At 41.6% G+C, this 26,663-nt stretch overlaps 1 protein-coding gene across 1 annotated transcript in view; it reads right to left on the bottom strand.

Annotated features, from left to right (window-relative positions):
• FREM3 (FRAS1 related extracellular matrix 3) overlaps positions 1 to 25,175 on the bottom strand; it is an 83,988-nt gene extending 58,813 nt beyond the window's left edge. The window contains exons 1-2 of the mRNA XM_003984978.4: positions 19,994 to 25,175; positions 17,831 to 17,920 (exon numbers count right to left, since the gene is read on the bottom strand). Of these exons, the coding sequence (XP_003985027.2) occupies positions 17,831 to 17,920; positions 19,994 to 25,175 (5,272 nt within the window). The remainder of the gene's footprint in view (positions 1 to 17,830; positions 17,921 to 19,993) is intronic.
• Positions 25,176 to 26,663: the final 1,488 nt, after the last annotated feature.

Genomic DNA, 26,663 nt, shown 5'->3' with positions numbered 1-26,663 from the left:
GAAATGAAAACATTATTCATAATATCCAAAAAGTGGAAACAAGCCGAATGCCCATCAGCTGATGAAAGATAAATAAAAAATGGTATATCCACACCATAGAATATTATTCATCCATAAAAGGAATGATGTATTTCTATATGCTACAATGTGAATGAACTTTGAAAACGCTATGCTAAGTGAGAGAAACCAGACAACAGGCCACACATTCCATGATTCCATTTATATGAAAAGTGCACGATAGGCAAATCTATAGAGACAGGAAGTAGGTTAGGGGTTGGCAAGGCCTAGGGCAGGCTAGGGGAAAATGACAGGCTAGGGGAAATGACTAGAGTGACTGCCAACAGGTACGGGTTTCTTTCTGGGGGAACGAAATGTTAGCAAACTAGATTGTGGTGATGGTGGCACAATCCTGGGAATATATTAATACCTTAGAATTGTGTACTTTATTCTTTTAAGTTCATTTTATTTATTTTGAGAGTGAGAGAGAGAGAGAGGATGGGGGAGGGCAGAGAGAGTGGGAGACAGAGAATCCCTCAGGCTCTGCACTGTCAGCACAGAGCCCGACCTGGGGCTTGAACCCACAAACCAACCACAGGATCATGACCTGAGCTGAAATCAAGAGTCAGACGCTTAACTGAATGAGCCATCCAGGTGCCCCACCATTAAATTGTGTACTTTAAATGGGTGAATTGTATAATACACGAATTATATCTCAATAAAGGTATTAAAATATTATATTTACATTTCATGTATTTTATGTACTTAAATTTCATGTAAATAAATAGATTTTGCAACAAAACAAAACAAAACTAAGGGGCAGGGGAAGCCCCAGGAGTGGTTGCTTATGTTCAGCAATGCAGAGCATAAAATAATCTAGCAGGGAATTTTTTAGGACTTTACAGATTTTCTGCTGTTTGCAATTAAAGGCACAAGGGAAAATCAAACTTCATATATTCAATCCATGAAATGAAATCCAATAGGAGATACTAGAATTACTTCATACCCTTCTTGACTCTTCATTGCACCAAATGAATCACATTTTACCATCCCTTAGTCATATTCAATTATACTGTTTCTGCAACACATTCACATTGATCAAGTAACATATTAATCACATATGTACTTATTTGTGTAATAATAGTTTCTCAGAAAGCCTGAGCCTTCTTTCCTCCATAAAGTAGGCTAATGGTGACTGAAAATTCTTGAACTGCTGTCCACAAGAATAATCCCCTTAGACCTACTAAGATCATGCTGGATATCCAATAGGTTTCAAGACAACAGTTAACAACATTCTTATAATTTTAGGGCCAGAAGGGCCCTTGGAGATGATGAGTTCGACAACTTTATGTTTCAGAGGAGGACCAGTCCTCCATTGTGGAGCTAGCAGACATTCAGGTCTCCTGATTCCCTGGCTTATATTTTCCCACTAAGCCTATCTCTAAATTGTAATTCAGGATAGCAATGATGACACTGAATAAGGTTTTAGTCAGTTACTGAAGTACTCACATCTCAATCACAGTACTCTTCAGTTATATAGTTTCTAAAGGGCTTTCACAAGCATAAGTTATTAGAGCCTCATCACATCCTGTGAACCAGACAGAAATCAGCATCTCTATTTTAGACAGAGGTTCAAAAAGTCCTAAGATTTGCCCAAAGCCATAGGGCTAGTAAGTACTGGCTCTGGAATGAGAACTTGACACTCAACATTTTCCAAGCAGAACTCTTTATTCCTTGCCAACATGTCCCCCAGGTTCCCACGTTAAAAACCTGGGCGTCACTTTTGTTTTGTTTTGTTTTGTTTTGTTTTGTTTTAGGTGACACAAACAAATTTCATTTAACACTTCATGAAATGAACAGTTTCCTTTTGGAGAACTGCAAAATGGGTGGAAGGCAAAAAGATTTTATAGGATAAAGAATAAAGACCAAGGAAGAAACAAATAGAGAACATCTGATTGGCTGGGGTCACCCAGTCACCCTTGATTGGGGTGAGAAGGCCCAGAGTTGGCTTGGCATTTGGAGATTGGATGACTGGGTATACTGCAGTTCTGGTCAAGTGGAGCTTTTACAGGGACATGAAAGTTATCTAAGTTTAGTTCCCTGATGTGACACCCTAGGCAGAAACAGTTCCATCTTGGGCCTAGGAATTTATTTCAACAGTCCCCCTTTTTGATTATCCTCTTGCCCAATCAAGAGGTTTGATCAAAACATCAGTCTTAGCATGAGTCTCAGTTACCAATGCCTCTTCGAGTCTCTATGCCTTGTACAAAAGGCAATATCAGGCTTGTATTTTTCGAGCTGGTTATGTTTTTCTGTTCTCTTTTGTTGTTCCAGTAGGACACAGACCATCAGTCACTGGCGAATGGCTGCTCACTTGCATTTAAAACTTTGGGAGAACACAGTATATTAGGGAGACAATAATAATGTTAGAAAGAAGACACTAGGCATCAGTCTTGAGTTCCTCTCTCTGCTCCCTCAAATTCAAGAACTGTCAATTCTAGCTCCTACAAATTAAAAAAAAAAATCTATCCACTTCTCTCCACACTTATTGCTACCACTTAAGCTTATACCAACATTATTTCTCACTTATCTTACTGCAATCTCCCCCTTTCTACTTTTGCCTCTGCCTGTGATCTAGTCTCTATAATGCAAAGTTATGTGCACATAGCACCCGGTAATCACGTCACCGCTCTGTCTGAACTTTACTGTTTCTTCTTCACTTTCAGGATAAAGTCCACTGACACATTGAGAACATCTTTCCTGGTCTGGAGCCTGCTCACTGCTTCAGCTCCTGCCACAGCCTCTGTTCTCTGACCCATGCAGTTAGAGTGAGCTCACGGCAGTCCCCAAATTTCCTCTGTTCTTTCTTCTGTTTTGCCTTTCCACTCTTCTTTTCCTTTTTTCCCTCACCTGGCTACATCTTGGGAAGCCTCGTTTCAGTTCTGGATAAGATACCTTTCACATTTGCTCTCATAACAATCTAAACTGACTCTCAATATAGCATTTACCCTGACTTTTAACTTATCCCCCATGAGACTGTAAGTTGCTTCACAGCTGGGACTATGCCTTTTTTCCTGTTATATATCATGAGCCTGGCATATAGCAGGTACCCAATAAATATTTGCTAATTAAATAAGAGATACTTAAGTCAGAACAGAACTATGCCATTTCTGAAATTTGAGGCAAGTTCTTCCTATGTGTTTCTTTTCATAGTTGATGACAATCATATTCCAAATCTTAAACACTTGGACTGAGTACAATATATTTCTCATTGAAAAACACAGAGTTTAAGAGAACCTCTACATAAATGACACATTAATGATAACAGATACTGTTTAATGGTTATGTGGCTTCTGTTTGAAGTGACAAGAGTTTTGAAAATATATAGCGATGATGGTTGCACAAGACTGTGAATGAATGCATTTCATGATGTTTTAAATCGACTATAGTTCTATGGGAGGGATGCAAATTGTTGAAGCGTTCATATTTTTTATTCTCTCTTTTCGGAACTCCACTGTAACTGATTGATAAATCAGCCACATTTCAGGAACGATCTGGCTTTTCAAAGTATACTCATCCAACCAGCCCTTATGCTCTAGAATACTGAAAGCCAGAACTTGTACTTACCCATTGAAGTGCATATTATGTTTTCTTAACATGTTTGTTAGTAAAGATGCCTATTATGTTATCAACCAAGAAAATTTGATTCTGAAAGCATTTTTAAAGTTCAGTCCTTAGTCTAGCTCAGCTGAACTGAATTTCCAAGGTAATGCAAAATCACTATTTTTATAATGATGGACAATTTTAGTTCTAGACATCAACCACTTGCCAGGATTTCACAGATCTAAATCAGTTTGCTTAACAAAAGAGAAGCCAGTGTGCAGAGGTTCCTGACATTTTGTGTGTGTCATGGAAGCCCTTTGACAGCCTGGGGACCGTTCCTCAGACAATGTTTCTGAATGTACACAAGAAAATGGATATAATTATGTAAAACTCAATTATATTAAAACACAGTTATCAGAATAGTAAACATTTGTTCTGAAGCTGCTATGGAAAACAGTTGGGTGGTTACCAAAAAAGCTAAGCATAGAATTAGCCCATGAGAACTATCAATTTCATTCTTAGATATATATACCCAAAGGAATGAAAAGCAGGGACTAGAACAGACCCTCCTATGCTAGTGTCCATTATGGCATTATTCACAACAGCCAAAAGGTGGATATGACCCAAGTATCTGTCAACAGGTGAATGGATAAGCAAAATGTGGTATATGCACACAATGGAATATTATTCAGCGATAAAAATGAAGTACTGAGGGATGCTTGGGTGGCTCAGTTGGTTAGGCATCTGACTCTTGATTTCAGTTCAGGTCACGATCTCACGGTTTGTGAGTTCAAGCCCTGCATCGGGCTGTCTGCTATCAGCACAGAGCCCACTTCAGATCCTCTGTTTCTCTCTCTCTTTTTGCCCCTCCCCGCCTCTCTCTCTCTCTCAGATAAACATTTTTTTGAAAAAAATGAAGTACTGGTACATCTGATACTGATACATGAATGAACCTTTAAGACATCATGTTCAGTGAAATAAGCTAGACACAAAAGGACAAATATTGTATGATTCCACTTATGTGAAATATACAGAAAGACTAATTTATAGAGACAGAAAGTGGATTAGAAATTACAAGGGCTGGGGGAGGGGGATGGGGAATTACTGTGTAATGCTTGGAGCATTTCTGTTTGGGGTATATAAAAAATTTTGAAAATAGTGGTGATGGTTGTATGACACTGTGAATGCAATTAGTGCCACTGAATTATATGTGTAAACTGGCTAAAACAGCAAATTTTATGCTACGTATATGACTACAATTTTAAAAAAATTAATAATGTAGTATATCCAAACCCACTGAACGGTACACTTTAAATGGATGAATATGAATTATTATGGTACGTGAATTATCTCATAAGACTATTAAAAAAATTTCCAATAGTAATTATCACCAAAATTTCAAAGTAGTGATGAATATAAAGGATACTTTGACATCTCTACAATTCCCATAATTTGATATTAAAATGTCTGTTATTCCTATTGGTTGGTTACAAAGCCATAAGTTTTGCTGGTGGTATTATCATTTGTTACCTACCTGTATAATTGGGGGGAAAGCTGTATTTTAGGTGGAGGTTAGTAATTATAAAGATATTCTTTTTACTTTTTTTCATTCAAGTTCCTTGACCATCTGAATTGTATCTACAGATCTCTTGGGTTAAGATCTACAGATTTATTTTACTGAAAATAAACTACGCAGGAGAAAAACTGGATTTGCCTTTAATGTCTTTAATTCATCTACGCACACAATGTTGGCCACGGAGACTCTGAAGCTAGGCAGCATTTATTAAGTTAACAGAGCATGTAAGATCAGACTGCCTTTTTAAAAAAGGAAATGGGAAATCCATTACAGGTCTTCCCCCAAATAATCATTTAACTCCGGCAGCTCTATGCAGTCGCTTAAAAAGACCAGAAAATCATTGTCTCAAGAAACCCATTTTCTGGGGCGCCTGGGTGGCGCAGTCGGTTAAGCGTCCGACTTCAGCCAGGTCACGATCTCGCAGTCTGTGAGTTCGAGCCCCGCGTCAGGCTCTGGGCTGATGGCTCAGAGCCTGGAGCCTGTTTCCGATTCTGTGTCTCCCTCTCTCTCTGCCCCTCCCCCGTTCATGCTCTGTCTCTCTCTGTTCCAAAAATAAATAAACGTTGAAAAAAAAATTAAAAAAAAAAAAAAAGAAACCCATTTTCTTTTCTCCCCATGCTGTGCCAATTGATGCATATTCCATTTTTCTTTCATCACAGGAAGCAGAGACCACAGCCATTTTCAGGCTATCATAATCATTTCAGCTGAGAAACTCAGTTGGCTCTCCAGAGCGAAGATGCTTCCAGCTGTAACACGGCCAACTTTACCAAAGGGCCTGTCCTGAGCATGGCTTAGTGCCCGCCTTGATGATTAAAGGCGGGACGTCTAGCTTCTTGAAGCTCTTCATGTGAAGGAAACCTTTTACATGGCTGAGCTCAAAGGGATTCCATTTCTCTCCCTTCAGCAGGATTTTATTTTCTAGTGGATGTTTCTAATGTTCTTCGCTCTTTTTGCATGAACATCATCACACCTCATTCTGTTTCAGAGAATTTTTACTTCCAAAATAACAACTTGCATACCTTCCTCAGCACATTTGTTCGATGTAACTAAGGTCAGGTATTAAGAAAGTTGCTTATTATAAGATGGACGGATTGCTTTAATAATGGTATTTTATTTTTGTCAAACAATTTGTCAAACACTTTTTAATACATACACCAAAGTATGTTCTGTTTTCTGAACACTATCTTAGAGAATGGAAAAGAATGCATAAGTAGGATTAAGAAATGTGAATAAAGTCATAGGTGAAGTATATTGCAGGGCTGGGAAAAAACCAAGAACCAGAGAAGAAGAGGAATATGATGAGCCTCCAGAACTAATTCTCTAAGTTGTGCAGAAGCAATTAAAAGCTAACGAGAAGGAAAGTGAGGACAGAAGGTGAAAGGAGAGGTAGAAAGAAGAAGAAAGTAAAAGCCAAAAAGCGGAATACTGAAGGCGTCACTTAACGATGATTTGGAAGCTCCAAGGCTCCCTCTGCTTATATCTGCAGAAGGGTACATTCCCACGTTCACTTTCTTAAACTCTTGTCACAAAAGAGTAGCAAAAGCCAAACATTCTACTTCCACACTCTATTTCTTTTTTTTTTTTTTTTAATGTTTATTTATTTACCTTTGAAAGAGAGAGAGAGAGCATAAGCAGGGGAGGGGCAGAGAGAGAGGGAGACACAGAATCTGAAGCAGGCTCCAGGCTCTGAGCTGTCGGCACAGAGGCCAACGCAGGGCTCGAACCCACAAACCGCAAGATCATGACCTGAGCGGAAGTCGGAAGCCCAATCGACTGAGCCACCCAGGTGCCCCCAGGCTCTATTTCTAATAACACACCTAATGAACAAAACACTGTGATCCTTGATCATTTTATCAGTTAACCCCATACCCTAACGTTAGCTTGAGATTTCAAGAGGCTGACATCACATTGCTACTGGCTTCCTGGCTTTGTGCTACCGCTAGGACACAGCCTCTGGAAACCTGACCAGGTTGACACGAGGGATGTTTAGCATACTTAACTACATGGTCTCCTGCTAGTGAGGTCAGGGTTTGATATTCATTCTGCACCTCTTACATAGGTTTTGTTTCTCTGACAGCTTCTCATATATTTAGGCTGAAAGGGCACAGATGGATATATGCATATTCATTCTCACTTTTTGCAAATTACTTTAGAAAAGTCTGAATCATTATTGTACGTGGAGCCAAGCCAGTGTGTCTGTGGCCTGATAGCGAACGATGAACAAAATGCCCAGCAGCCCAACTTATTTGAAGCTCAGTCAGAATGCAATCTGTAGATAATTTTTCTATTAAAAATATTGTCTTCCGTGACTCCAGTCATTCAAAACTGCAGATGAGTCATCTGCCCTAAGTTGAAACAGTGACTTCTGATTTGTAAAAGTGGCAATGGCATCATTCGCTCATTTGTGCTTCTCGTCTTCCTCTCTCTGAAGGACTTGCCTTTATGCATGTGCAGTATATAAACATCAGCTTCCGAGTATTTGCCTACAATTTCTGCTTTAAATTTAATGTCTTCTGCATTCCAGAGCAACATGTAATTTCTGAACAAAGAGCAGATTGATACATTTAAGGATAATATTAATACTGACTTAATTTTATAAGAACTAGGATTTTGTGATTGTCTTATCCTTCCACATGTTCAAGTGCTAATAACATTAATACTAATAGTCATTTTACCCAATGTCACCAAGAGTTAGTTTTCCTATAAAATGGGGGGATAATACCTATCTCATGATGATACTGTGGAGATTAAATGAGAGGTAAGGAATTTAAATGTCGAGCACAATACCCGGGACAAGATAGACGTTCAATAAATGTTGAACCTGAATTTGAAACCAAACTACGTTACTTCATTATCAAGAAGATGGATACATGGGGCGCCTGGGTGGCGCAGTCGGTTAAGCGTCCGACTTCAGCCAGGTCACGATCTCGCGGTCGGTGAGTTCGAGCCCCGCGTCAGGCTCTGGGCTGATGGCTCGGAGCTCGGAGCCTGGAGCCTGTTTCCGATTCTGTGTCTCCCTCTCTCTCTGCCCCTCCCCCGTTCATGCTCTGTCTCTCTCTGTCCCAAAAATAAATAAAAACGTTGAAAAAAAATTAAAAAAAAAAAAGAAGATGGATACATGTTAACTAGCCATTCCAAGTAAGTCAAAATGTTTTTCTCAGTTTAGAGAGCTCTATGTGTCCATATATACCTCATAAACTAATATACATATGTGTATATACACATATGTGTATTTGTTTATTTATAATTATCTATTTAGTAGGCACATGTGTTATGTCCATGGAATTTAATGCTCAAGTTGTCAAGTTTTATTTTATTTTACTTTTTAATGTTTATTTATTCATTTTGAGAGAGAAAGAGAGACAGAGAGAGAGAGAGAGAGAGAGCTCATGCACATGAGTGGGACAGGGGCGGGGAGAGAGAGGGAGAGAGAAGCCCAAGGAGGCTCCTTGCTGTCAGCACAGAGCCTAATGTAGGGCTTGAACTCATGACCCTGGAGATCAAGACCTGAGCTGAAATCAAGAGCTGGACACTTAACCAACTGAGCCACCCAGGCACCCCTGTCAAGTTTTATTTTAAATTCAGCCCTGAAGTGATTATTTAAGAGCCTGTTTACATAACACAAGACAAAAACAGCTTTGTCTTTTTTTAAGCAATAAACTCTCTTTTCAAGCAATAAAATGTTTCTTAAATTGATGTATGTGGTAATGAGGATATTTAGCAACTGGGAAATGAAAAGCAAGCGATGCACAATAATGTGATCTAAAGGAGACACTCCCTGAATATAGTAGGTATTGACTTACTAGTAGAGAATGCTAAAAGAGCATCATTCATAAGATTTCTTAGCCTTCAAAAATGTTTTCTCCTTTCATTAATCATCCTTGTGAAGAGTGATTATTTTCTCATACCAGAGTTTTCCTAGGTTACTGCATGCTCAGCCTGGCTTTCAACTTTTATACATGGAATTGCATGGTTTAAAAAAGTAGATTACGGTAAAAAAAAATAAGCCTGTGTTTTATTTTATGGGGAGAAAACGATGAACAAAATGCTTTCATGCTCAAAGATAAAGTGACCAAAGCAATGTTTCTTTGCGATTATTTGCTGTCGATCATAAACTCTAAAATACATTTATTTTTTAATTTCAAAAATCTCTTTCCAAATTATCCATAATTATGATCGATATTATTTTTTAAATCACAACTATGACTAAGCATACAGTCTCTACAAATCATAAAATGAATTTGAGATTTGGTAGCTTTTTCATGAGTTTGTGTTTATACTTTTGCTTAACCCATATGATTGGAGCACCTATTATATGCTAGGTATTGTCAGGAAGTCATTTCAATTCTAACACAGATTATGATCAGGATTATATGATTCGATTGAACACATCAATTCAATCAGCCAGATTATCTCCTCTTCTTCTTTACCTGGTACACACAGCCCAAACTACAATCCTAAACAACTCCCTTTTCACATGAAGATTAAAAAGCAGACAACAAGTAAATAAAATCTAAGTTATCTGCTATCTCCCAGACCTCTAGGACTTCAAAATTAATGGAAGACATAATTACAGCAAGAGGTATGTGTGTGTACTAACTCTTTTGGACTATTTGAATATATTTTGTTTGTACACATATTATTTTTAGTTTAAAACAATATGGCTGAAAACATTAGCACTAGCAGAATAAAATGGAGAACTGAGAAAATCATCTGGAAATCATCTCACTTTCACCTCAACATCTGAAGAACTTTTATCTCAAATCCCCACTTAATTTTCTATGTGGAAACCAAGTAAAGATTCTATTTGTTATTATTAAGTACATTTTTAAAAGTTGCTATGTTTATCAAGCATGGGCTAGTTGGTGTCACACAAAATAGAATGTGGGAATTATCTAGAATTATGAGGTTTAAAAGTATTCCCACACTGTGAATAAGGTGTAGTAGCCCAGCACCCGACACTGGCACACAATATTTTATAAAATGCTGTGACTTAGACTCCACTCTGCGTGTGACATGTAAATGGATGAGGTTTCCCTGTCTCTCTCGTTGTCACTGCATAGTGGTCCTCCTGACCCCACTGACCAGTGAGCTAGAGATTAGCAAAACTTGTTTTGACCTCTGCTCAGAAGACTGGTCCATCCTGGGCAGTTCACTGCACCTGCAGACTTCAGACTTCATTCTAAATTGGAGACTCAATCTTTGCAAGTTCAGCCATGACAGACCTTAAAAATACCAAAACTAGATACTCCTCCAAAGTCAGCCCTAGCAGAGCCAAGGAAGCCATAACTGACTGGGTATAAAACTTCAGGGATTTCTGGGAGCACTTCCCAGAAGCAAAGGCTTTCCTTTTTTTTTTCTTTGCTGACAATTAAAAAAATTATTTTTTTAATGTTTATTTATTTTTGACAGAGAGAGAGAGACAGAGCATGAGTGGGGAAGGGGCAGAGAGAGAGAGAGAGAGAGAGACAGACAGAATCCGAAGCAGGCTCCAGGCTCTGAACTGTCAGCACAGAGCCCAACGCAGGGCTGAAACTCACAGACCGAGAGATCATGACCTGACCTGAAGTGGGATGCTCAACTGACTGAGTCTCCCAGGCACACCTGCTGACACTTTTTAACTTGTAAGGATTAATAGTTAATTTTGGAATAAGCTGCTTTCACATTTTCTGTCTGAACTACATGTCTGTCTTGGTACTGTTGTGAGCAAAAGTTTTGCATGTCTGAAGCAACTATGAATTTAGGGAAAAGCTAGAATGTTTTAGACATGCAAATATCCAGGTTAAATCAGCATCTTTCATTGCTAAGAAAACATATGCATTCACAAATGTAGGTCAAGAGTAAGTTCATAGTAGCACTGAAAATGAGAGAGCAAAAAATACTTTGGGTTACATAACCAGTTAATTAGGCTACAATACAGTCAAAAGTAAAATATTACATAGCTGTCTAAAACGAATAAAGCAGATAAGGTTGATCTGTTTTTACTAGTTCAGTATATGTCTGGATATAATATAGACATACATTAAACACAGGAAGGCAAGGCTCAGAGCCAAGCATAAAAAATAAATAATCTCCTTTGTGTAAATTAAAAAGGATATACATATATTTTCTGCTATGTGATTAATTTTCTTTTTGTAAGAAAACAGAAAGAACAATTCCTCCTTTGGGAAAAGGGATCAGGTATCAAGGTACAGTTTATTATTCTTTAACCATGTACATGCATTTATTTTTTAAAAAAATGTTTACAGCAAGTTATCTGGTGGAGGAATTATTGGCCATTTAAACATTTTAGACTATGTTAAAAATACCCATACAGTCAGGTATTTTTATGCAGAATTGAAGACTTAAAGCTTTCAGCAGGAAGTATAATTCGCAATGCTAAAAACAAGGCTTGAATAGGGTGCCATTAAGCTAGTTTTCAATATTGTTCCTTACCATTCTCCCATTCACTGAATGCTCTTCCTAAAAATGACTCCATACTGAGGGTTGTGGAAAGATGTTGCCATTTCTAAAAGAATTAATTTGTAGCAAAATATCGCTGCAGGACAGTTAAACTACAGGTGTGGCCTCCAAACTGAGAGGAAATATGGCTGAGTTGACTGTCTAGACAGCGTGTAAGGTGATCTAAACAGAAGTACCTCTTCTCTCTTTCTATAATCAATGGCTTCGGTATAAAAGTGAAAAATCAAACCAAATCACAAGTGACACAAAGGGAAGGTTACCTAGCATATTTCACAAAGGAAAGGGGATGACAAAGTTTTGCTTAGCACAGTATCACCACGTCCAACCCTCTAGCTACTTCCTACACTTTGTGGCTCTGAACTAATTCTTCCACAGATTGGTACTAAACATGGGACCCTGGTGGTGAGCCTTTCCTGTCCCTCTAGCCGTCTGCTCTACAGCCTTTGGACCTGCCTTGCTTATTGTGGCTTGTCCGAGAGCTAACAGTTCATTTCTGGTCACGGTAGGAAGGAATAAAAGATATAAGCAGGTAGGATTCATGAAGGAAAGAGTCAGTGACAAGTGTAAACTGTTGATTCCTTCCCGCCTGAAAAGAATCCACCCTGATTCTCCTTTGTTTGGATTTTTGAATCCATTACATTATTAAGGGAGACATTTTTGAATTATTTATAAGCCAGAGTAACCCGGTTAGCCATTTAAATCAATATTACTGAACGAAGTTGGTTGTGATGTATTCAAGTGTTCTTTTTTCTTAAATGGAAATTGCTTTTTTTTTCCCTGATAATAGTGGCCACTGTAAGGCATTTACACAAGAAAATGTAAAGAAAAGTCAAAAGAAATAAAAACAACTTAAAATCCATCACAGCCATTACAAACCATTTTTAACATCTTGCTACGTATACTTTAGACTTTTTGTTATGCATATACATATGGATGTATACGTGAAAATGTAATCATCCTTTACAACTTTACACACTGTTTTCTACTTGATTTTCTTTATTTAAGAGTACATTATGAACCTCTTTCCATATCAAGTACAGGTTTATTATGACATCATCCTGAAGGCTGGCAAAATATTTTATAGTTTTACTGCAGTTTTGCTTCTGCCATATTATAGTCATAGAAATACATGGAACATGTTGTCTCTTCTCTATATTGTCTCTTGGTTTCTCCTGAATTTGAATTCTGTAGCTGCTCATTTTTATCTATCCCTTCTGCATTCTGTAACTCTTTGCTTTTTACCCCCCACTCTCTTCTTATTACTGTTTTTATTTAAAATGAAATTAGAATTGTTTGGGTAATAAGAGTAATTAGACTCCAGGAAAGGGCTTCTTTGAGTCAAGTGTGAAAATACTGGGCCATGGATTTTGATTGGACTATTCAGAGACATTTTCTGTCTTGCTCTTGAATTCACAGATGTGTTCTAGGGAGTTTAAAGTTCTAAATAAACAAGCATGATATTACCTTAAAAACAGGGGAAGACTCCCTGGACTTATGGTTAGTTCTATCACTGGTCCTAAAAAAAATCATTGTTCACTACTTTATTTTCATAACTTGAAGAAGACAGTTCACCTAAACAGAAAACTGGTATTCATACGGACCATGAGGCAAGTATCAGGTCAAATGCAAATATCAAAATGCATAGTGTTAGTCAAACTGGTTTTAGATGCTGAATAATTTAAGAGAAAATAAAGCAATTTGTTTCTGGTCTTAAGGACATATCTACAGTACATCACCAAACTAAAAATTGTCTCACACCCATATAATCATTCAGTGTGGCTTATTAGAAAGAATGGACTTGATGTTTCTGATGGTTCCTTTGGTTGCATCATTTTAATTCTTCAAATCCATTCTTCATTGTAAAATTTGAGATGATAACTTATATCTCACAGGTTATAGTAAGGATCAATTGAAAAAACATCTGTAAAACACTTTGGAGAAATGTTAAGTGCTATATATATTAAGTTAATATTATTATATGGTAAGTGGAACAGATCTGTTCAGTGTTACATATAGTAGAGATATGCAAAATTTCAAGACAAATCTATAAGTATAATGACTTAAGAAGGAATACAAATGCACTTGACAGTATGCTTAACTGGTACAGTTCAGAGCTTTATAAATCTAAAATGTATTCTCTATTTCACCAGTGACTTTCATGAGAACCTTGAACATAATGAAGTTTACCACCAATGTTATAAAAAAGACTGAGATCTTAAACAGCAATGGCCTTAGTCTTGGTTACTGAAAATTGATGAGGCAGCAACTGATGCAACACACAAACCAGGTACATCGACAAAAATTTCCATGTGAATTCCCAGTTCAGCTCTGTATACAAGTATAGGTATGCTCATAACTATTTGAGAGGAAAGAAGAAACGTATCCTATTACGTTTGTGGCATGTGCAACTTCATTTAACTACAGCAGAACAAAAAGAAAAAGGCACAATTGATACAAGAAACAGGATGCGGATAGGCAAGCTATTCCTTTGTGCAGAGGCTGAGCAAGCACGGGCAAAACCTGTACAGTGGATTTGAGTTACTTCCTCTTCTTCCTTTGTCTCCTTAGCGGACTTCTAACAAATATAGAATCAGTTTATGAGTGGGCAGAGAAAAGGATGAGAAACCAAGAGTTCCAGGCAATACCCCAATAAGATAACTCACCATAATAGTTTAAAGTTGACCTTTTTAAATAATCAACTGATTTAACTATAGAGTTTCAGGAATAAATTGTTAAACTTCTTTTTATCTAAAAGAAGGGAAATAAAAATTTGGTATCTCGGCTAAAAGTTCTAAAGTAATAACATCTACTGTGTGTTTGCTTTGTGCCAGGCACTCTTCAATGCCTTGTGTGGGTTGTTTCTTTAGTACTTGTAGTACTTAGAATGATGACCCTGTAAAGACGTCTGCTGCTTAATTCCCAGAACCCATACGTATGTTTTATTACAGGGCAAGAGGGACTCTGCAGATGTGATTAAAGATTCTGCAATGGGGAGAGTATCCTGGATTATCCAGGTAAGCCCAATGTAGTCACAAGGGTTCTTGCAGTGAAAGAGGGAGGGAGGAGAGTTGGTGCCTTAGTAAAGCAACATGAGAAAGACTTGGACACTTATGGCTTTTAATATGGAATGGGACATTTTCTAAAGCTGGAAAGGCAAGGACATGGGTTCTCCCCTAGGGTGTTCATAAAGAAAGGCAGTCTTGTCTAAACCTTGATTTTAGCACAGTAAGAACCATTTTGGACTTCTGACGGACAGACTTGCAAGTCTGTGTTGTTCTAAGCCACTAAATTTGTGGTAATTCACTATAGCAGCAATAGGAAACCAATAAAATCCTCATAATAATCCTATGAGATACACACCATGATTGTCTCCAATTCACAGACGAGCAAATGAAAGCACAGTTCCTCAAAGATACACAACCACTAAATGGTGGGACTGGGGTTTGAGTGCAGGGAGCCTGGTTTCAGAGCCTATGAACTGGAAGCCTTCCTGCTGTCAAGCTTTGGGGTTTTAATAAATTGCAGCTCTAGAGTCATACTGACAATGCTTTCACCTTTAAGACCCTGAGCTCACCTGAGGATGTGCCTAATGCACAGTCCTAGAGGTAGGGCACAGTCTTCTTTTAATGCCTCCAAAGTCGGTACCACCACCACCACCAACAACAACAACAAATTCTATTTCAGCCCATTGGTAAGAAAATGTATCCCTAGAAGTGTGTCCAATTCCAAAAGCTTAAATAACTGGAAGGGCTATAGACTGTCAAGCTATATGCTGTCCCATTCTATTTGGGAAATATTTTAAAAATTGGGATATTTTTAAAGAAAAGATGAAGCTGGCTATTGTAGAGAAATAAATTTATACAATTTAAAAATACCTGGTACAAAAATGATTAAGTGGGTCCTTTAGCGATTGTAAACGATTCCAAGAATTCTAAAAATGGCAACATGGATCTCAGCTCTGTGTATGGCACTCAGAACACAATAAAAAAAAATCCAGGGAACAAATAAATGCATAATTTTTTTTAAAAGGTCACTTATTTATTTTGAGAGGGAGAGAGAGAGAGAAAGCATGTGCAAAAGAGGTAAGGAGTAGGGGAGGAGGAGGGGCAGAAAGAGAGAAGAGAGAAAGAATCACAAGCAGGCTCTGTGTCGTTCTCAGCACACAGAGCCCTTTGCGGGGCTCAATCTAATGAACCGTGAGATTGTGACCTGCACTGAAATCAGGAGTTGGACACTTATTCGACTGAACCACCCAGGTGCCCCAAATAAATGCATAAATATTTAATCAGCATATGGACATACATATGTGTTTTAAGATCCAACTATGAGTAAATGTATCTGCAAATGTTTTAGAGTCTTGATTATTCTTATCACTTTAATTTGCTACGGGCTCCTTTGTTAGGTGAAGAAGTGCTATCTTTGCCTTATTCTCTGACTTCTGTTCATGATTTTATCTTCCTGAACAGAGGTGGTATAGCAATAGTGGTTAAGAACCTTGGCTGTGAAACCTGCAACACCTGAGTTTGATTCTAGTTCACCTTCTTATTACTTGTATGGCATGAGTCCAGTTAGTCAACCTTGGTGCCTTCATTTTCAAATGGGCATCGTAACATTTACCTCTTATTTTATAGTAAAAACCCAAAGTCATAATGTATATAAGCATTGTCTGGCCCATAGAAAGTACATATTCAAAATGGTCGCAATATAAAATTCACATTTATCAACACAGACTGACTCTGTTTCTGATGTTGCCCAGAAAGCATAGTGTCCAAGTCAGATATATATCTTTTTAGAATATCATCCCACTCAAAATCAGAAGAATAGTCACTATAAATCATTTGGGTCTCAAATGCACTTTACATTAGTGAATCAGTTTAGAAGACTTAAATTCATCTTCATCTTTTTAGGGACTTTCATCCTTGGGAACCTGGGGAATGAAGGAAAGCTCTGTTTTTAAACTTCATGTGAAGGGTTCCTCGGTGGCTCAGTTGATTGAGCATCTGTCTTCTGCTCAGGTTATGATCTCACAGTTTGTGAGTTCCAGCCCCATATCGGGCTTCCTGCTGTCAGGGCAGAGCCTGCTTTGGATCCTCTGTCCTCCTCCTCTCTGGCCTCCCCCCATTTGTTCACACACACACTCTGTCTCTCTCTCTCCCTCCAAATTAAATAAACATTTAAACTTTAAGTGAGAAGATTGAGAGGAGGGGCTAGTGGTTTCCACTATAGTTAGTCTCATTAGAAGTAGAGAAGGTAACTCATTATTAATGAGCATCTACTTTGTGCCAAAGGCTTACACATATTATCTCACTTAATCCTCTTGGCAGCCCTCTGGAAGTTGTATGAAGACTGCCATTTTACAGATGAGTGAAATGAACCACAGAGAGGACAAGGTAACTTCTTCAAGGTCACATGGGGTCAGTTGGGATTCAAACTCAGTATACCATATGGCCTTCATGTAGGTCTGCTTTCCAAATAGTCTTGAACGGTTACACAAGACTGAGGAAGAAAATGCATGTTACTTACTGGGAATGAGTAATGATTTATACTGAGAGAAGTTATTGAGTGGCAAGCAGCACACGGACATAATTTTTGCAATTATCGTGTTATACTGCAAAATAATTTTTCACTGATAACATAGTCAGCATATTCCTAGCTGTGTAAAGAGAGTGCCTGTTGTTAGCTAGTTGCTTCCCATTGCGCTACTTTGAAGACAGAGTAAACCAATATAGGTGCAGCACACAGGCGATTTTTTAAGCAAGTTTTCCTCTATGCCAGTCAATATATTTTTCACTGCATCCAGGAAGATTACAATTCTGAGAAGGAGCCACTAAGATTCAGTTCTGGAGCTGAAAATCCTAACAAAATCTAAGGGTGGATTTTCCAATGTGTTCCAGAATGATAGAAGCCACCAGTCAGATTCTCAGAACCTCCTGAAGAAAAGATTTACCTGCTTATGGGATGTCACACGTAATCTAGGTCAGGTAAAATACTTCATATCTCATTATTGAAACTCCTCATTGCTTGCCTTCCAAAAAACATTTGTCAAGAACCTTTTGACATGGGATCACAAATAAAGCAAAAAGAATTCATTTGTTTGTATTGTGATTACTATGCAAATGATTTCGTTTTTTTCAATTTCATATTGCTTTTAAATAACCAAGACTCCCTTTTAAGGTTTCAATACTGACTTACCATTGTCTTCAACAGAGAAGTAGAAGAGGTCCTTTGTTGCTTTGCTGCCTTCATTCAACACATAGCAGATCCTGCTCTCATCAATGTCAGCTGATGAAAGAGCAAGTTTCACTCATCATAATGGCACAACGGAAAATGAGGATGTTAAGAACGTCAACATTTTGGGGCGCCTGAGTGGCTCAGTTGGTTAAGTGAACGACTCTTGATTCCGGGCTCAGGTCATGACTTCACGGTTTGTGAGATCCAGCCCTGTGACGGGCTCTGCACTGGCAGAGCACCGTCTGCCTGGGATTCTCTCTTTCTCACTCTGTTCCTCCCCTGCTTGCTTTCTCTCTGTCTGTCTCTCTCTCTCAAAAATGAATAAGTAAACTTAAAAAAAAAAAAGTCAATATTTTAAGGCATGAAAATACTACAATAAAGAAATTTTAAAATGATGAAACGAACACAAATCTAACTTTTTAAAAACGATTAGGTGAACATGAATCTAAATTGTTCTTAATGTTATACCAGCAAAAATAGAACTTAGTTTAAAATTTTGTTACTGGGCTATGTGTATGAACTTTAGGATAATACCCCCCAAAAAGGACATTCTAGATGTGCATGTTTCACAACATCTGGGCCCTCTATGGAGAGGTGAGTCCATCTGGTTTTAGGTCTTCTGCAAAAGCATGGAGCTTGGCCTGATGGCAGTTATTCATTAACTATTTGTCAAAATGAATTTAAACAAGAACAATGGCTGCATTCTAAGGAAAAAGAAAATGAGAACCAAATCATGACTTTTTATTATTACCTATTCTCTTGGATTTTTAAGAATTTGTCCCTTGGGTCTATTATTGTGTTTTTGTATTGGTAATTATTAGTATTTTAAAGACAATTTGCATTTTGGGGGTATTTATCTATAAAGATAATTCTTATGGGGTGCCTGGGCGGCTCACTCGGTTAAGCAACTGACTCTTGGTTTTGGCTCAGGTCATGATCTCACAGTTCCTGAGTTCGAACCCCCTAATCAGGCTCCGTGCTGGTAGTGCGGAGCCTGCTTGGGATTCTCTCTCTCTCTTCTCTCTCTTGTAAAACCACATATGATTTCATTGGCTTTAGAGACAATTCTGAAAATGTAACTAAACTATTTTTTATTTTCATTTTAAAGTTTTATTTATTTGAGAGGAAGGGAAGGACAGAGGGAGAGGGAGAGAAAGAGAGAGAGAGAGAGGGAGAAAATGAGCAGTTAAGGGACAGAGAGGGAAAATCCCAAGCAGACTTCACCCTCAGCACGAGCCCAACACAAGGCTCAATCCGACAACTGTGAGATCACAACCTGAGCCCATATCAAGAATCAGATGCTTGGCTGAGCCACCCAGGTACTCTGATAATTAAATTATTTTTTAAACAGCCTTCATAAGTTTTACTCTAAGACCGCATTTAGGTTTAAATGTATTGTATGTAGAAAATTCCTTTAATCTCTTCACATCTCATGCACACAGAGCTGCACGATAAAGTGTTAAGACAATGTAAAGGGCTACCAAAGAGACCAGGTGTCACATTGCCTGGGAAAACAGAGGAACCTGCCTCAAGTTCACCATTAGTAGTAACAACAAATATATTTAGAAAGAAAAAAAATCCTTCAAACATATCCTTCCGCATTTAGGAAAATTTAGTTCTATGCTTTTTTTTTTTTTTTAGATGCAGAAATTACTTGAAAATTATTTGAACACAATAAAATGTGCAGTGTAATATTTGTCTCTAAAATCTAAATATAAAATATCATCTTCAGAAAAGTAAACTTACTAGTGAACTATGAAAACAATTCCTAGGTATGCTTCTTTACTTAAAATTTGAAATTCAATGGATATTTTCAAAATTAATGTAATCATATCTTATGATGATATTTTTCAGAAGCTGTCCACCTGCATTCTGTAATTTTAAGGCATAACTAAAAGCCTTACCAGCTGTCCAAGGGTTCCTGTTAAATGGGCATCCTGAGGAAATAGCTGAAGAAAGACTACTTGCCTTTTTTTGTTATCTGAATAATCTCGCATTCCATTGTATTTCGTCAGAATCAGAATTTTTCTGCAAATGCAGAGCTTGGGACAATTTTAAACAGAACTGGGAGATCTAATCTGCTCAAGGAGAGGGACAGAGGCATCGGGGACATTGTTTACTAACCTTGTGTAAACACTCGCGTACTCTTGTTCCCAAGGCCAGTGTTGATAATGAAGCCATGCTCTGGTCCTCTGGTCACTTTATACTTCAGGAGCCCATGGACACTGTTCTGATCCTCTGTCCTCAGAGACCTGCTGGTAATCAAGAAGCTCATGTGTCCAGTGTGAAGGCGCTTCAAGGCCGATGCACCTCTGTTAATGGCAATCTGGGGGAGTCTGTTATCTAGGGAACTTATGTGGATCCTCATTACCTGAGGTTTGTGTGTCTCTAGGACAGTGTCTGGGAAGACATAGAAGTCAGCATGAGTGCCATCTGTCACAGTCAAAGAGAAACAGTCTTCAGTCGCCTCACTGCCGTCATGCCAGTAGCTAATCAGGTTGTCATTCAGGTCTTGCTTGGTGAAGGTGGTCACAGGATGGTGGCCATTATACAAAATCCTGCCATGGATGGGGAGCTGGGTGATAGTAAAGAGGAGAAGATCATCTGGAGTATCCTTATCTTCCACTGTTAACTCAAAGGGAGTGATCTGTTTGCTTTCCCCTTCTTGCAGCATTAGTTTGTGGATGGTCAAGATAGGTTTCTTATCATCCACATCTATGATGTAGATCCTGAAGGTTCGGAACACAGGGTTGTGTCCATCAGTCACTTGAAACTCAAAGCTGTCCATCTTTATCTCATCATTTGAAGTGTGGACATAGCATATTTTGTTGCCAGCCAACTGTAGCTGAGTGAAAGAGGCAATGGGCTTCCCAGAGTGGTCAGAGCTCTCCAAGTGCCCCAGGCTAGGAGCCCGTGTGACTCTGAAGTGAAGCTGTTCATTAGGGCTGTTGATGTCGCTGGTGCTAAGCAGATTGGTGGTAAGGGTCACTCTGCCACCTTCTGTCAGGGTAATCCCTTTGCTAACCACCTCAGGTGAGACTCTGTCTAAACTGCCAACAGTGATGTAGAAGGAGCGGTCTATCAAAGGGTTAATCCCATCAGTCACATCAAATTTGACAATGTCAAGAACTCCTTCTTGGCCTGTGTGAGTGTAACAGATGAGGCCTCTGTTAATCTCATCCTGGGTAAAGTTCATCCCAAGGGTGAGGTTGTTCCTCACCTCCCCTCTGGGTTTTCTCAGCCGCTGTAGAAGCCCTTGTTGAGGCCCTGAACGGAGGACAAAACTGAGGCTCTTCTCATCGGAGTCAAGATCTGTGGCTTTGAGGACCCAATTTGTAATGACCTTAGTGTGTCTGGTCTCTACTTCCAGCCCATCATTAATGGTCAGCTGAGGGGTTTCATCATCCACTAGGATCACCACAATGGGAACCTTCCTGTGGGTAACGTGCTTGCCGTCACTCAGCCAGACCTCAAAACTGTCCTCTGTGGTCTCGGAGTCATCATGCTCATACACAATGGTGGAGGCCTCCTGGATCTCCTGTAAGGTAAAACTGTGGATGGGCTGGCTGCCTGTGGCCAGCTGCTGTACGATTCGTCCATGCTGAGGGAGGGCCGTGAGCTGAAAGTGAAGCTCATTCTGTGGGAAGTCAGCATCTGCTCCATTGAGCAGTGGGGTGTCTATGACCAGGCTCATCCCCTCTAATACCACAAACTCACCAGCAAAAAGTTCAGGCTGCTCGTCATTGGTGGGTAAAATGATTATGGGGAAGACAACATTTGGGGAGAAGTTGATGCCATCAGAACAATAAAAGGTGAATTGATCTTTTTGTGGCTCTACCCCCTTGTGAATACTCTGTACATAATTGATATGCCTCACTTGGACATCACTGATGGAGAAAGCACTGATGGGGCTACCAGCCCGTGATTCTTTTGAGCCAGGAGCTGGTGCAATGTTTTCCAGGTAGCCAGAGGCTGGCTGACTGGTCACTGTGCATAGGATTTCATCTTGGGGTGTGTCCACATCTTCAATACTGAGATGTTGTAAGGTCAAGGGACTCTTGCCACCTTCATCAACAATATAAGACTCTGCCACTGAGACTTTGGGTGCCACATTGTCCACAGGCAGCACAACCACTTGCACCTGCACTCTTTCCACTATGCTGTTCCCCACCAACCACTGATAAGAACCCTTGGAGAGGGTGAGGCTGAAGGCATCATGTTGTTTCTGGAAACCAACTTCACCCCCAGTGTGGACATAGACTACTGCCCCACTGATGAGGTCCTCTTGGGTGAATCGTTCTGCAGGTAAACCATGCACGAGAATAGTACCCAATTTTGGGCTATCTTCTAAAATGAAAGACAACATCAAGCCATCTGTGCCCTTCTTTTTGCCATGTATGATGCCCATGGTGATCTCAGCAGCTCTGTTCTCTAATACATCAATGGAAACATCTAATAACGGACCACCTGTAATAGAGATCCTGGGAGTTTTGTCAGCTGTAGTGGGATGCACAGAAATCTGGATGGTGATGGGTATGTGGTGAACCCCGTCACTTACCTCCAGATGGAAGGTGTCATTGGTAGTCTGGTCTCTGCTGTGCTGGTAAGAGACACTCCCATTAATTACATCAGCTTGCATGAAAAGCTCTCCTGGGGTCATATGTTTGTTTAAGTAGTACAAGTGTCCATGTTGGGGACCCCAGACTAATATGAAGACAATCTGGTCAACATCTGTGTCAGGATCTATGACACCCAGTTCATTCCTGCTGAGGATAAAACTTTCTCCCTCTAAGACAGTAAAGCCTCTGTTGGTGACTTTGGGAGGCTGATTGTCCACAGGCTTCAGGAATAACGTGAATGTGCCAGGCACACTATTGCCTGCAGCATCCTCCACTCGGTAGGTGAACTGCACAACCCGTCGTGCAACACCCAGCATCTTCTGTGGGGGTTGATAGGCAACTTGGTGCAGATTTACCTGGGCCTGGGTGAAGCGCATGATGGGCATGTCTGGCGAATCAGTGAGGACAATTTCTCCAGCCAGGACTTGGTGGTTGTCATCTGTGTCAGTTGGGGGTGTCAGCAGGGTGTACCACAGGTTCTGGTCATCTGAGTCCTCATCAGTATATTGGAGGAATTTCTTCTGGAAGTGAGTGAGTTGGTATTGTTGCACAGTCATTTCTAGAGTAGTTCCTGGAAATAGTTCCGGACTCTTCAGATCCACTGGTTGGACCCTGACAGTGAAGAAGTGTTGGTTGGATAGATTGGGTGGCTCATGGTCATCCTGTACACGGAAAGTCAGCCGGGCCACTACAGGTTGAGGGCTATGGGGTCCAAGATAGCGGTAGAAGAGTTTCCCTCCCATTATGTCTTGCTGAAGCCATTCAGTCACCACCTTCTCATAAAGTCCTTCTCTTTCCACATAAGACCAGTCCTCATCTTCAGGGGACTGAGGTGGTTCACTCTGCCGCAGCAGCATCTCCCCCTGGTACTGACTGGAGTAGGAGGAACCAGGGGCTAGATCCCGCCCTCCCTCTTCCTTTTTCCCTTCCAGAGGCTGGTCCTCCAGCACAAAGTGGATGGTTGAGTCCTCAGAGTCAGTATCAGTAGCACTCAGGACAAAGGGGGAAATCTGGACCACGTGTCCTTCTGTAACAGAGAGCCCGGTGTTGGCCTTGACCTTTGGTGGTTCATCATCGACAGGTATGACGGTGACGGGGAAGAGGAATTCCACCTGGTGGTGTCCATCTTCCATCCGGAAGATGATGTTGTCACTGTAGGTGTTGCTGCCATCATGCTGGTAAACCACTCGCCCTGCTGCCAGGTCCACCGGTGTGAAATGCTTGCACCCAGCGGGTGCCCCAAGCACCATCAGCTGCCCATGTCTTAAGCCCCTAACTGCAGTTACTGTCACTTCTTCCAGGTTATCGTTATCACTGATCTGAAGGCTGTGGGTGCTGGACAGGGGCTTGGACTGACCTTCAAATAGCAGCAGTCCTCGGTTATATCTAGCCACTGGGGCCAGAGTGTTCGCGGGCTTCATTATCACCATGAAGGCAAAGGGGTCTGAGGTGGCACCATCTCCATCCACCACCTCCAGCTCCAACTGGAAGAGCTGCTCTGAATCCAATTTCTTTGTAGGGGGCTGATAGGCAATTTTCAGTTCCCGAAGCTCCCGCTGGGTGAAGAAGGAGACTGGAAGGCCCAGGGGGTCGTCAGTGCTGACCACGTACCCCTCGTGCCCTCCTGTGGTTGTGGGGGCATTGAGAATGTTGAAGACCAGGTCATCAGGGTCAGACTCCGTGTCTTCCGCAGCCAGTGCGTCAGGGGTCAGGGCTGTCAGCAAGAACTGATTGACCTCCATCATCATCAGGGCCACAAAACTGGGCCGAGGTGCGGTGTTCTCTACTCCGTCGCGGATGTTCACCAGCAGCTGGAAATGCTCACGGAGCAGCACCTCGGCTGACCCCACGCCTCTGTCTTCTGGCCCTAGCAGCTCCGCCATAAAGGGCACATAGTCCCGACTGGGCGACAGGGTGGTGGCGGTATGCTGGTAGCGCACCCCAGCTCTGACAAAAGCCTCACAGTCTACGCCCTTGCCCCTGGGGAGAGGGGCCCCCATGGCGTCCACCAAACGCCCATACTTGGGCAGTGGGCCGCCCTGGGGAGGAAGAAGGGTGAGCCGGCACCTGCTGGGGGCAGAGCCTGCGGACGCCAGGGACGCAAAGTCCAGCACTCTCTTGTCGATGGCATGGCTCCAGCCCCGCAGCTTCTCCACCGCCAAAGGCCTGTTGCGCATCACTAGCTCCGGCTGGGGAAACACCACGTCCACAGCCAGCGTGAAGGGCAGTGCTAGCGTGTAAGTCGGGGCGTCGTAGCGCAGCTGCAGTCGCACCCGAGCGCGCCCGGGGCTTCGGGAGCCGAAGTGGGTGTACTGGACCTGGCGGGGTCCGAAGGCGCAGGGGAAGCGGCCGGGGGAGAGCGCGCCGTGGCTCAGCGGCAGGGCTTCCAGCACCGTCACCTCGCACCAGTCCCCCGGCTGCACTCGAATCACCAGGTCCCGGAGCGGGTCGAGCCAAAGCGAGCGGCCCACAGGAACCCGGAGTCCGGGGTTGGCGATCAGGACGCTAGGGCCGTCGGGGCTACTGAGACCCGGTGCGCCCCAGGTGGGCCAATAGAGCGCAGGGTGGTCTTCAGTCCCAGGCGAGGGCACCTGTCCATGTAGCACGGGGCAGCTCAGGAGCACGTAGGCGAGCGCCGCGGCAAGCTGCCGGGGCGTCCCAGCGGGGCGCCGAGAAGTCCCAGCCATGGGACTTCGGTGCTGGAATGTCCCGGAGACTGCCCAGTCCGAAGAGGGCCGGCTCAGCTGCAGGTGCAGGCTGGGGAGGGAGTGGCTGCTGTCCAGTCGGGAGCCGAGGCGCGGACTCAGCAAGAGCCGGTGGCCGTGCTTCGGCTGTGGCAGGTAAAAGCCGCGGGGAGAAGGGGCTCTGCCCACCTTCTGCCCTGCTTGAGTCCCAAGTCTCTCCTCGGCTGGTTCCCGGGACCGCTGGATTTGTCCCAACGCCCCGACACCTAAGGCGAGGGTGCCGGAGTTCGCCCCTCCTCTCCTTTGTGCCTTTAACCTGGCTACCTTACTGACCTTCGTGCCCGGAGGGGTAGTCGGCCACCGCGCAGCCCCGGCTGCCTGCTTCAAACCAGCTGGTCGGGATGTTCTCCCCGGACGCCTCAAAGAGATTGTCCTTTAGGACTGGGAGAGTGACAGCGACTGTGCCGGGTCAGTTCTGCGCGTGGAAGACACAGCGCTCCCGCGGTCCGTTCACCCAGGCAACCGTGTTTCTGATGGGGGGGGGGGGGGGGGGTGAGCGCCACCATACCTCTTCCTTACCGCTGACAGGCGTGCATTTTCTAGCCGAAATTGAGTCTCACTTCGGACATAAAAGAAGCTAGTGGGAGCTATTTTGCAAACAGGATTTTCTAGCTGCCTGTCTGATGAAGCTGCTTATTCCAGATCTTGTAATTCGGTGCTTCCAAAATAACCCTGGCATTTTTCTTCTGCTCACTTCTTGAGGAACAAGATGCGCATCCAGGCAGGCGAACTCGAATAGCTTTTAAAATTGGTTTCTAGTCAGTGGGTCTCACATACCACAACGGGGGGGGGGGGGGGGGGGGAGGCGCAGGTTGGCTGCCTTCGTTTTTTTTTAGAATGTGGTTTCCGAATCTGATCAACAGTGACTCCGAGTTTATTAGACATGCTGTTTCCTAAGTACTTTCTTTGTAGAAAAATATATAGTAGCCAGAGGCGAGAATGTCAAGAGAAACAGTAGCAGAATACCCCAGGCCCTTGGATCGATTTCTGTGAATTAATCTATTTAACACTTGGAATGCCATCAGGCTCTTTCTTCCTGGCTTTTAGTTAAGGATGCCTGCCTTCCGTGGGTGTAGTGTTAGTTACTTAGCTTCCCATCCTTGTTTTTAAGAAAATATTAGAGGTGTCCTTTTAGCACAGGGAAGACTGATCTTTTCCTGTAAATAAAATGGCAATGCGCTTTCTTATGCAATTAATGTAAATGTGAGACTTGTCGATGTCCATGAAAATAGAGGCATCCAAAACTGTAGTGGTAAAAATGACTTCAAGGGGAATTTAAACATGTAGAATGTTATCCTCAGATTATTTTGTTTTACTGTGTTGCAGATGTCGGTTTGATTCATTTCAGCAGCAGCAGCAGCAGCAGCAGCACTGACTCCCAGAGTAGAAATAATCTGCTGTTGCCTTGAAAGAGTTAATTTTCTAAATATT

The sequence above is a fragment of the Felis catus genome, chromosome B1 (genome assembly GCF_018350175.1).
Source record: "Felis catus isolate Fca126 chromosome B1, F.catus_Fca126_mat1.0, whole genome shotgun sequence".
In the NCBI taxonomy this organism is placed as follows: domain Eukaryota; kingdom Metazoa; phylum Chordata; class Mammalia; order Carnivora; family Felidae; genus Felis; species Felis catus.
This window is presented reverse-complemented; position numbering and strand designations above follow the sequence as displayed.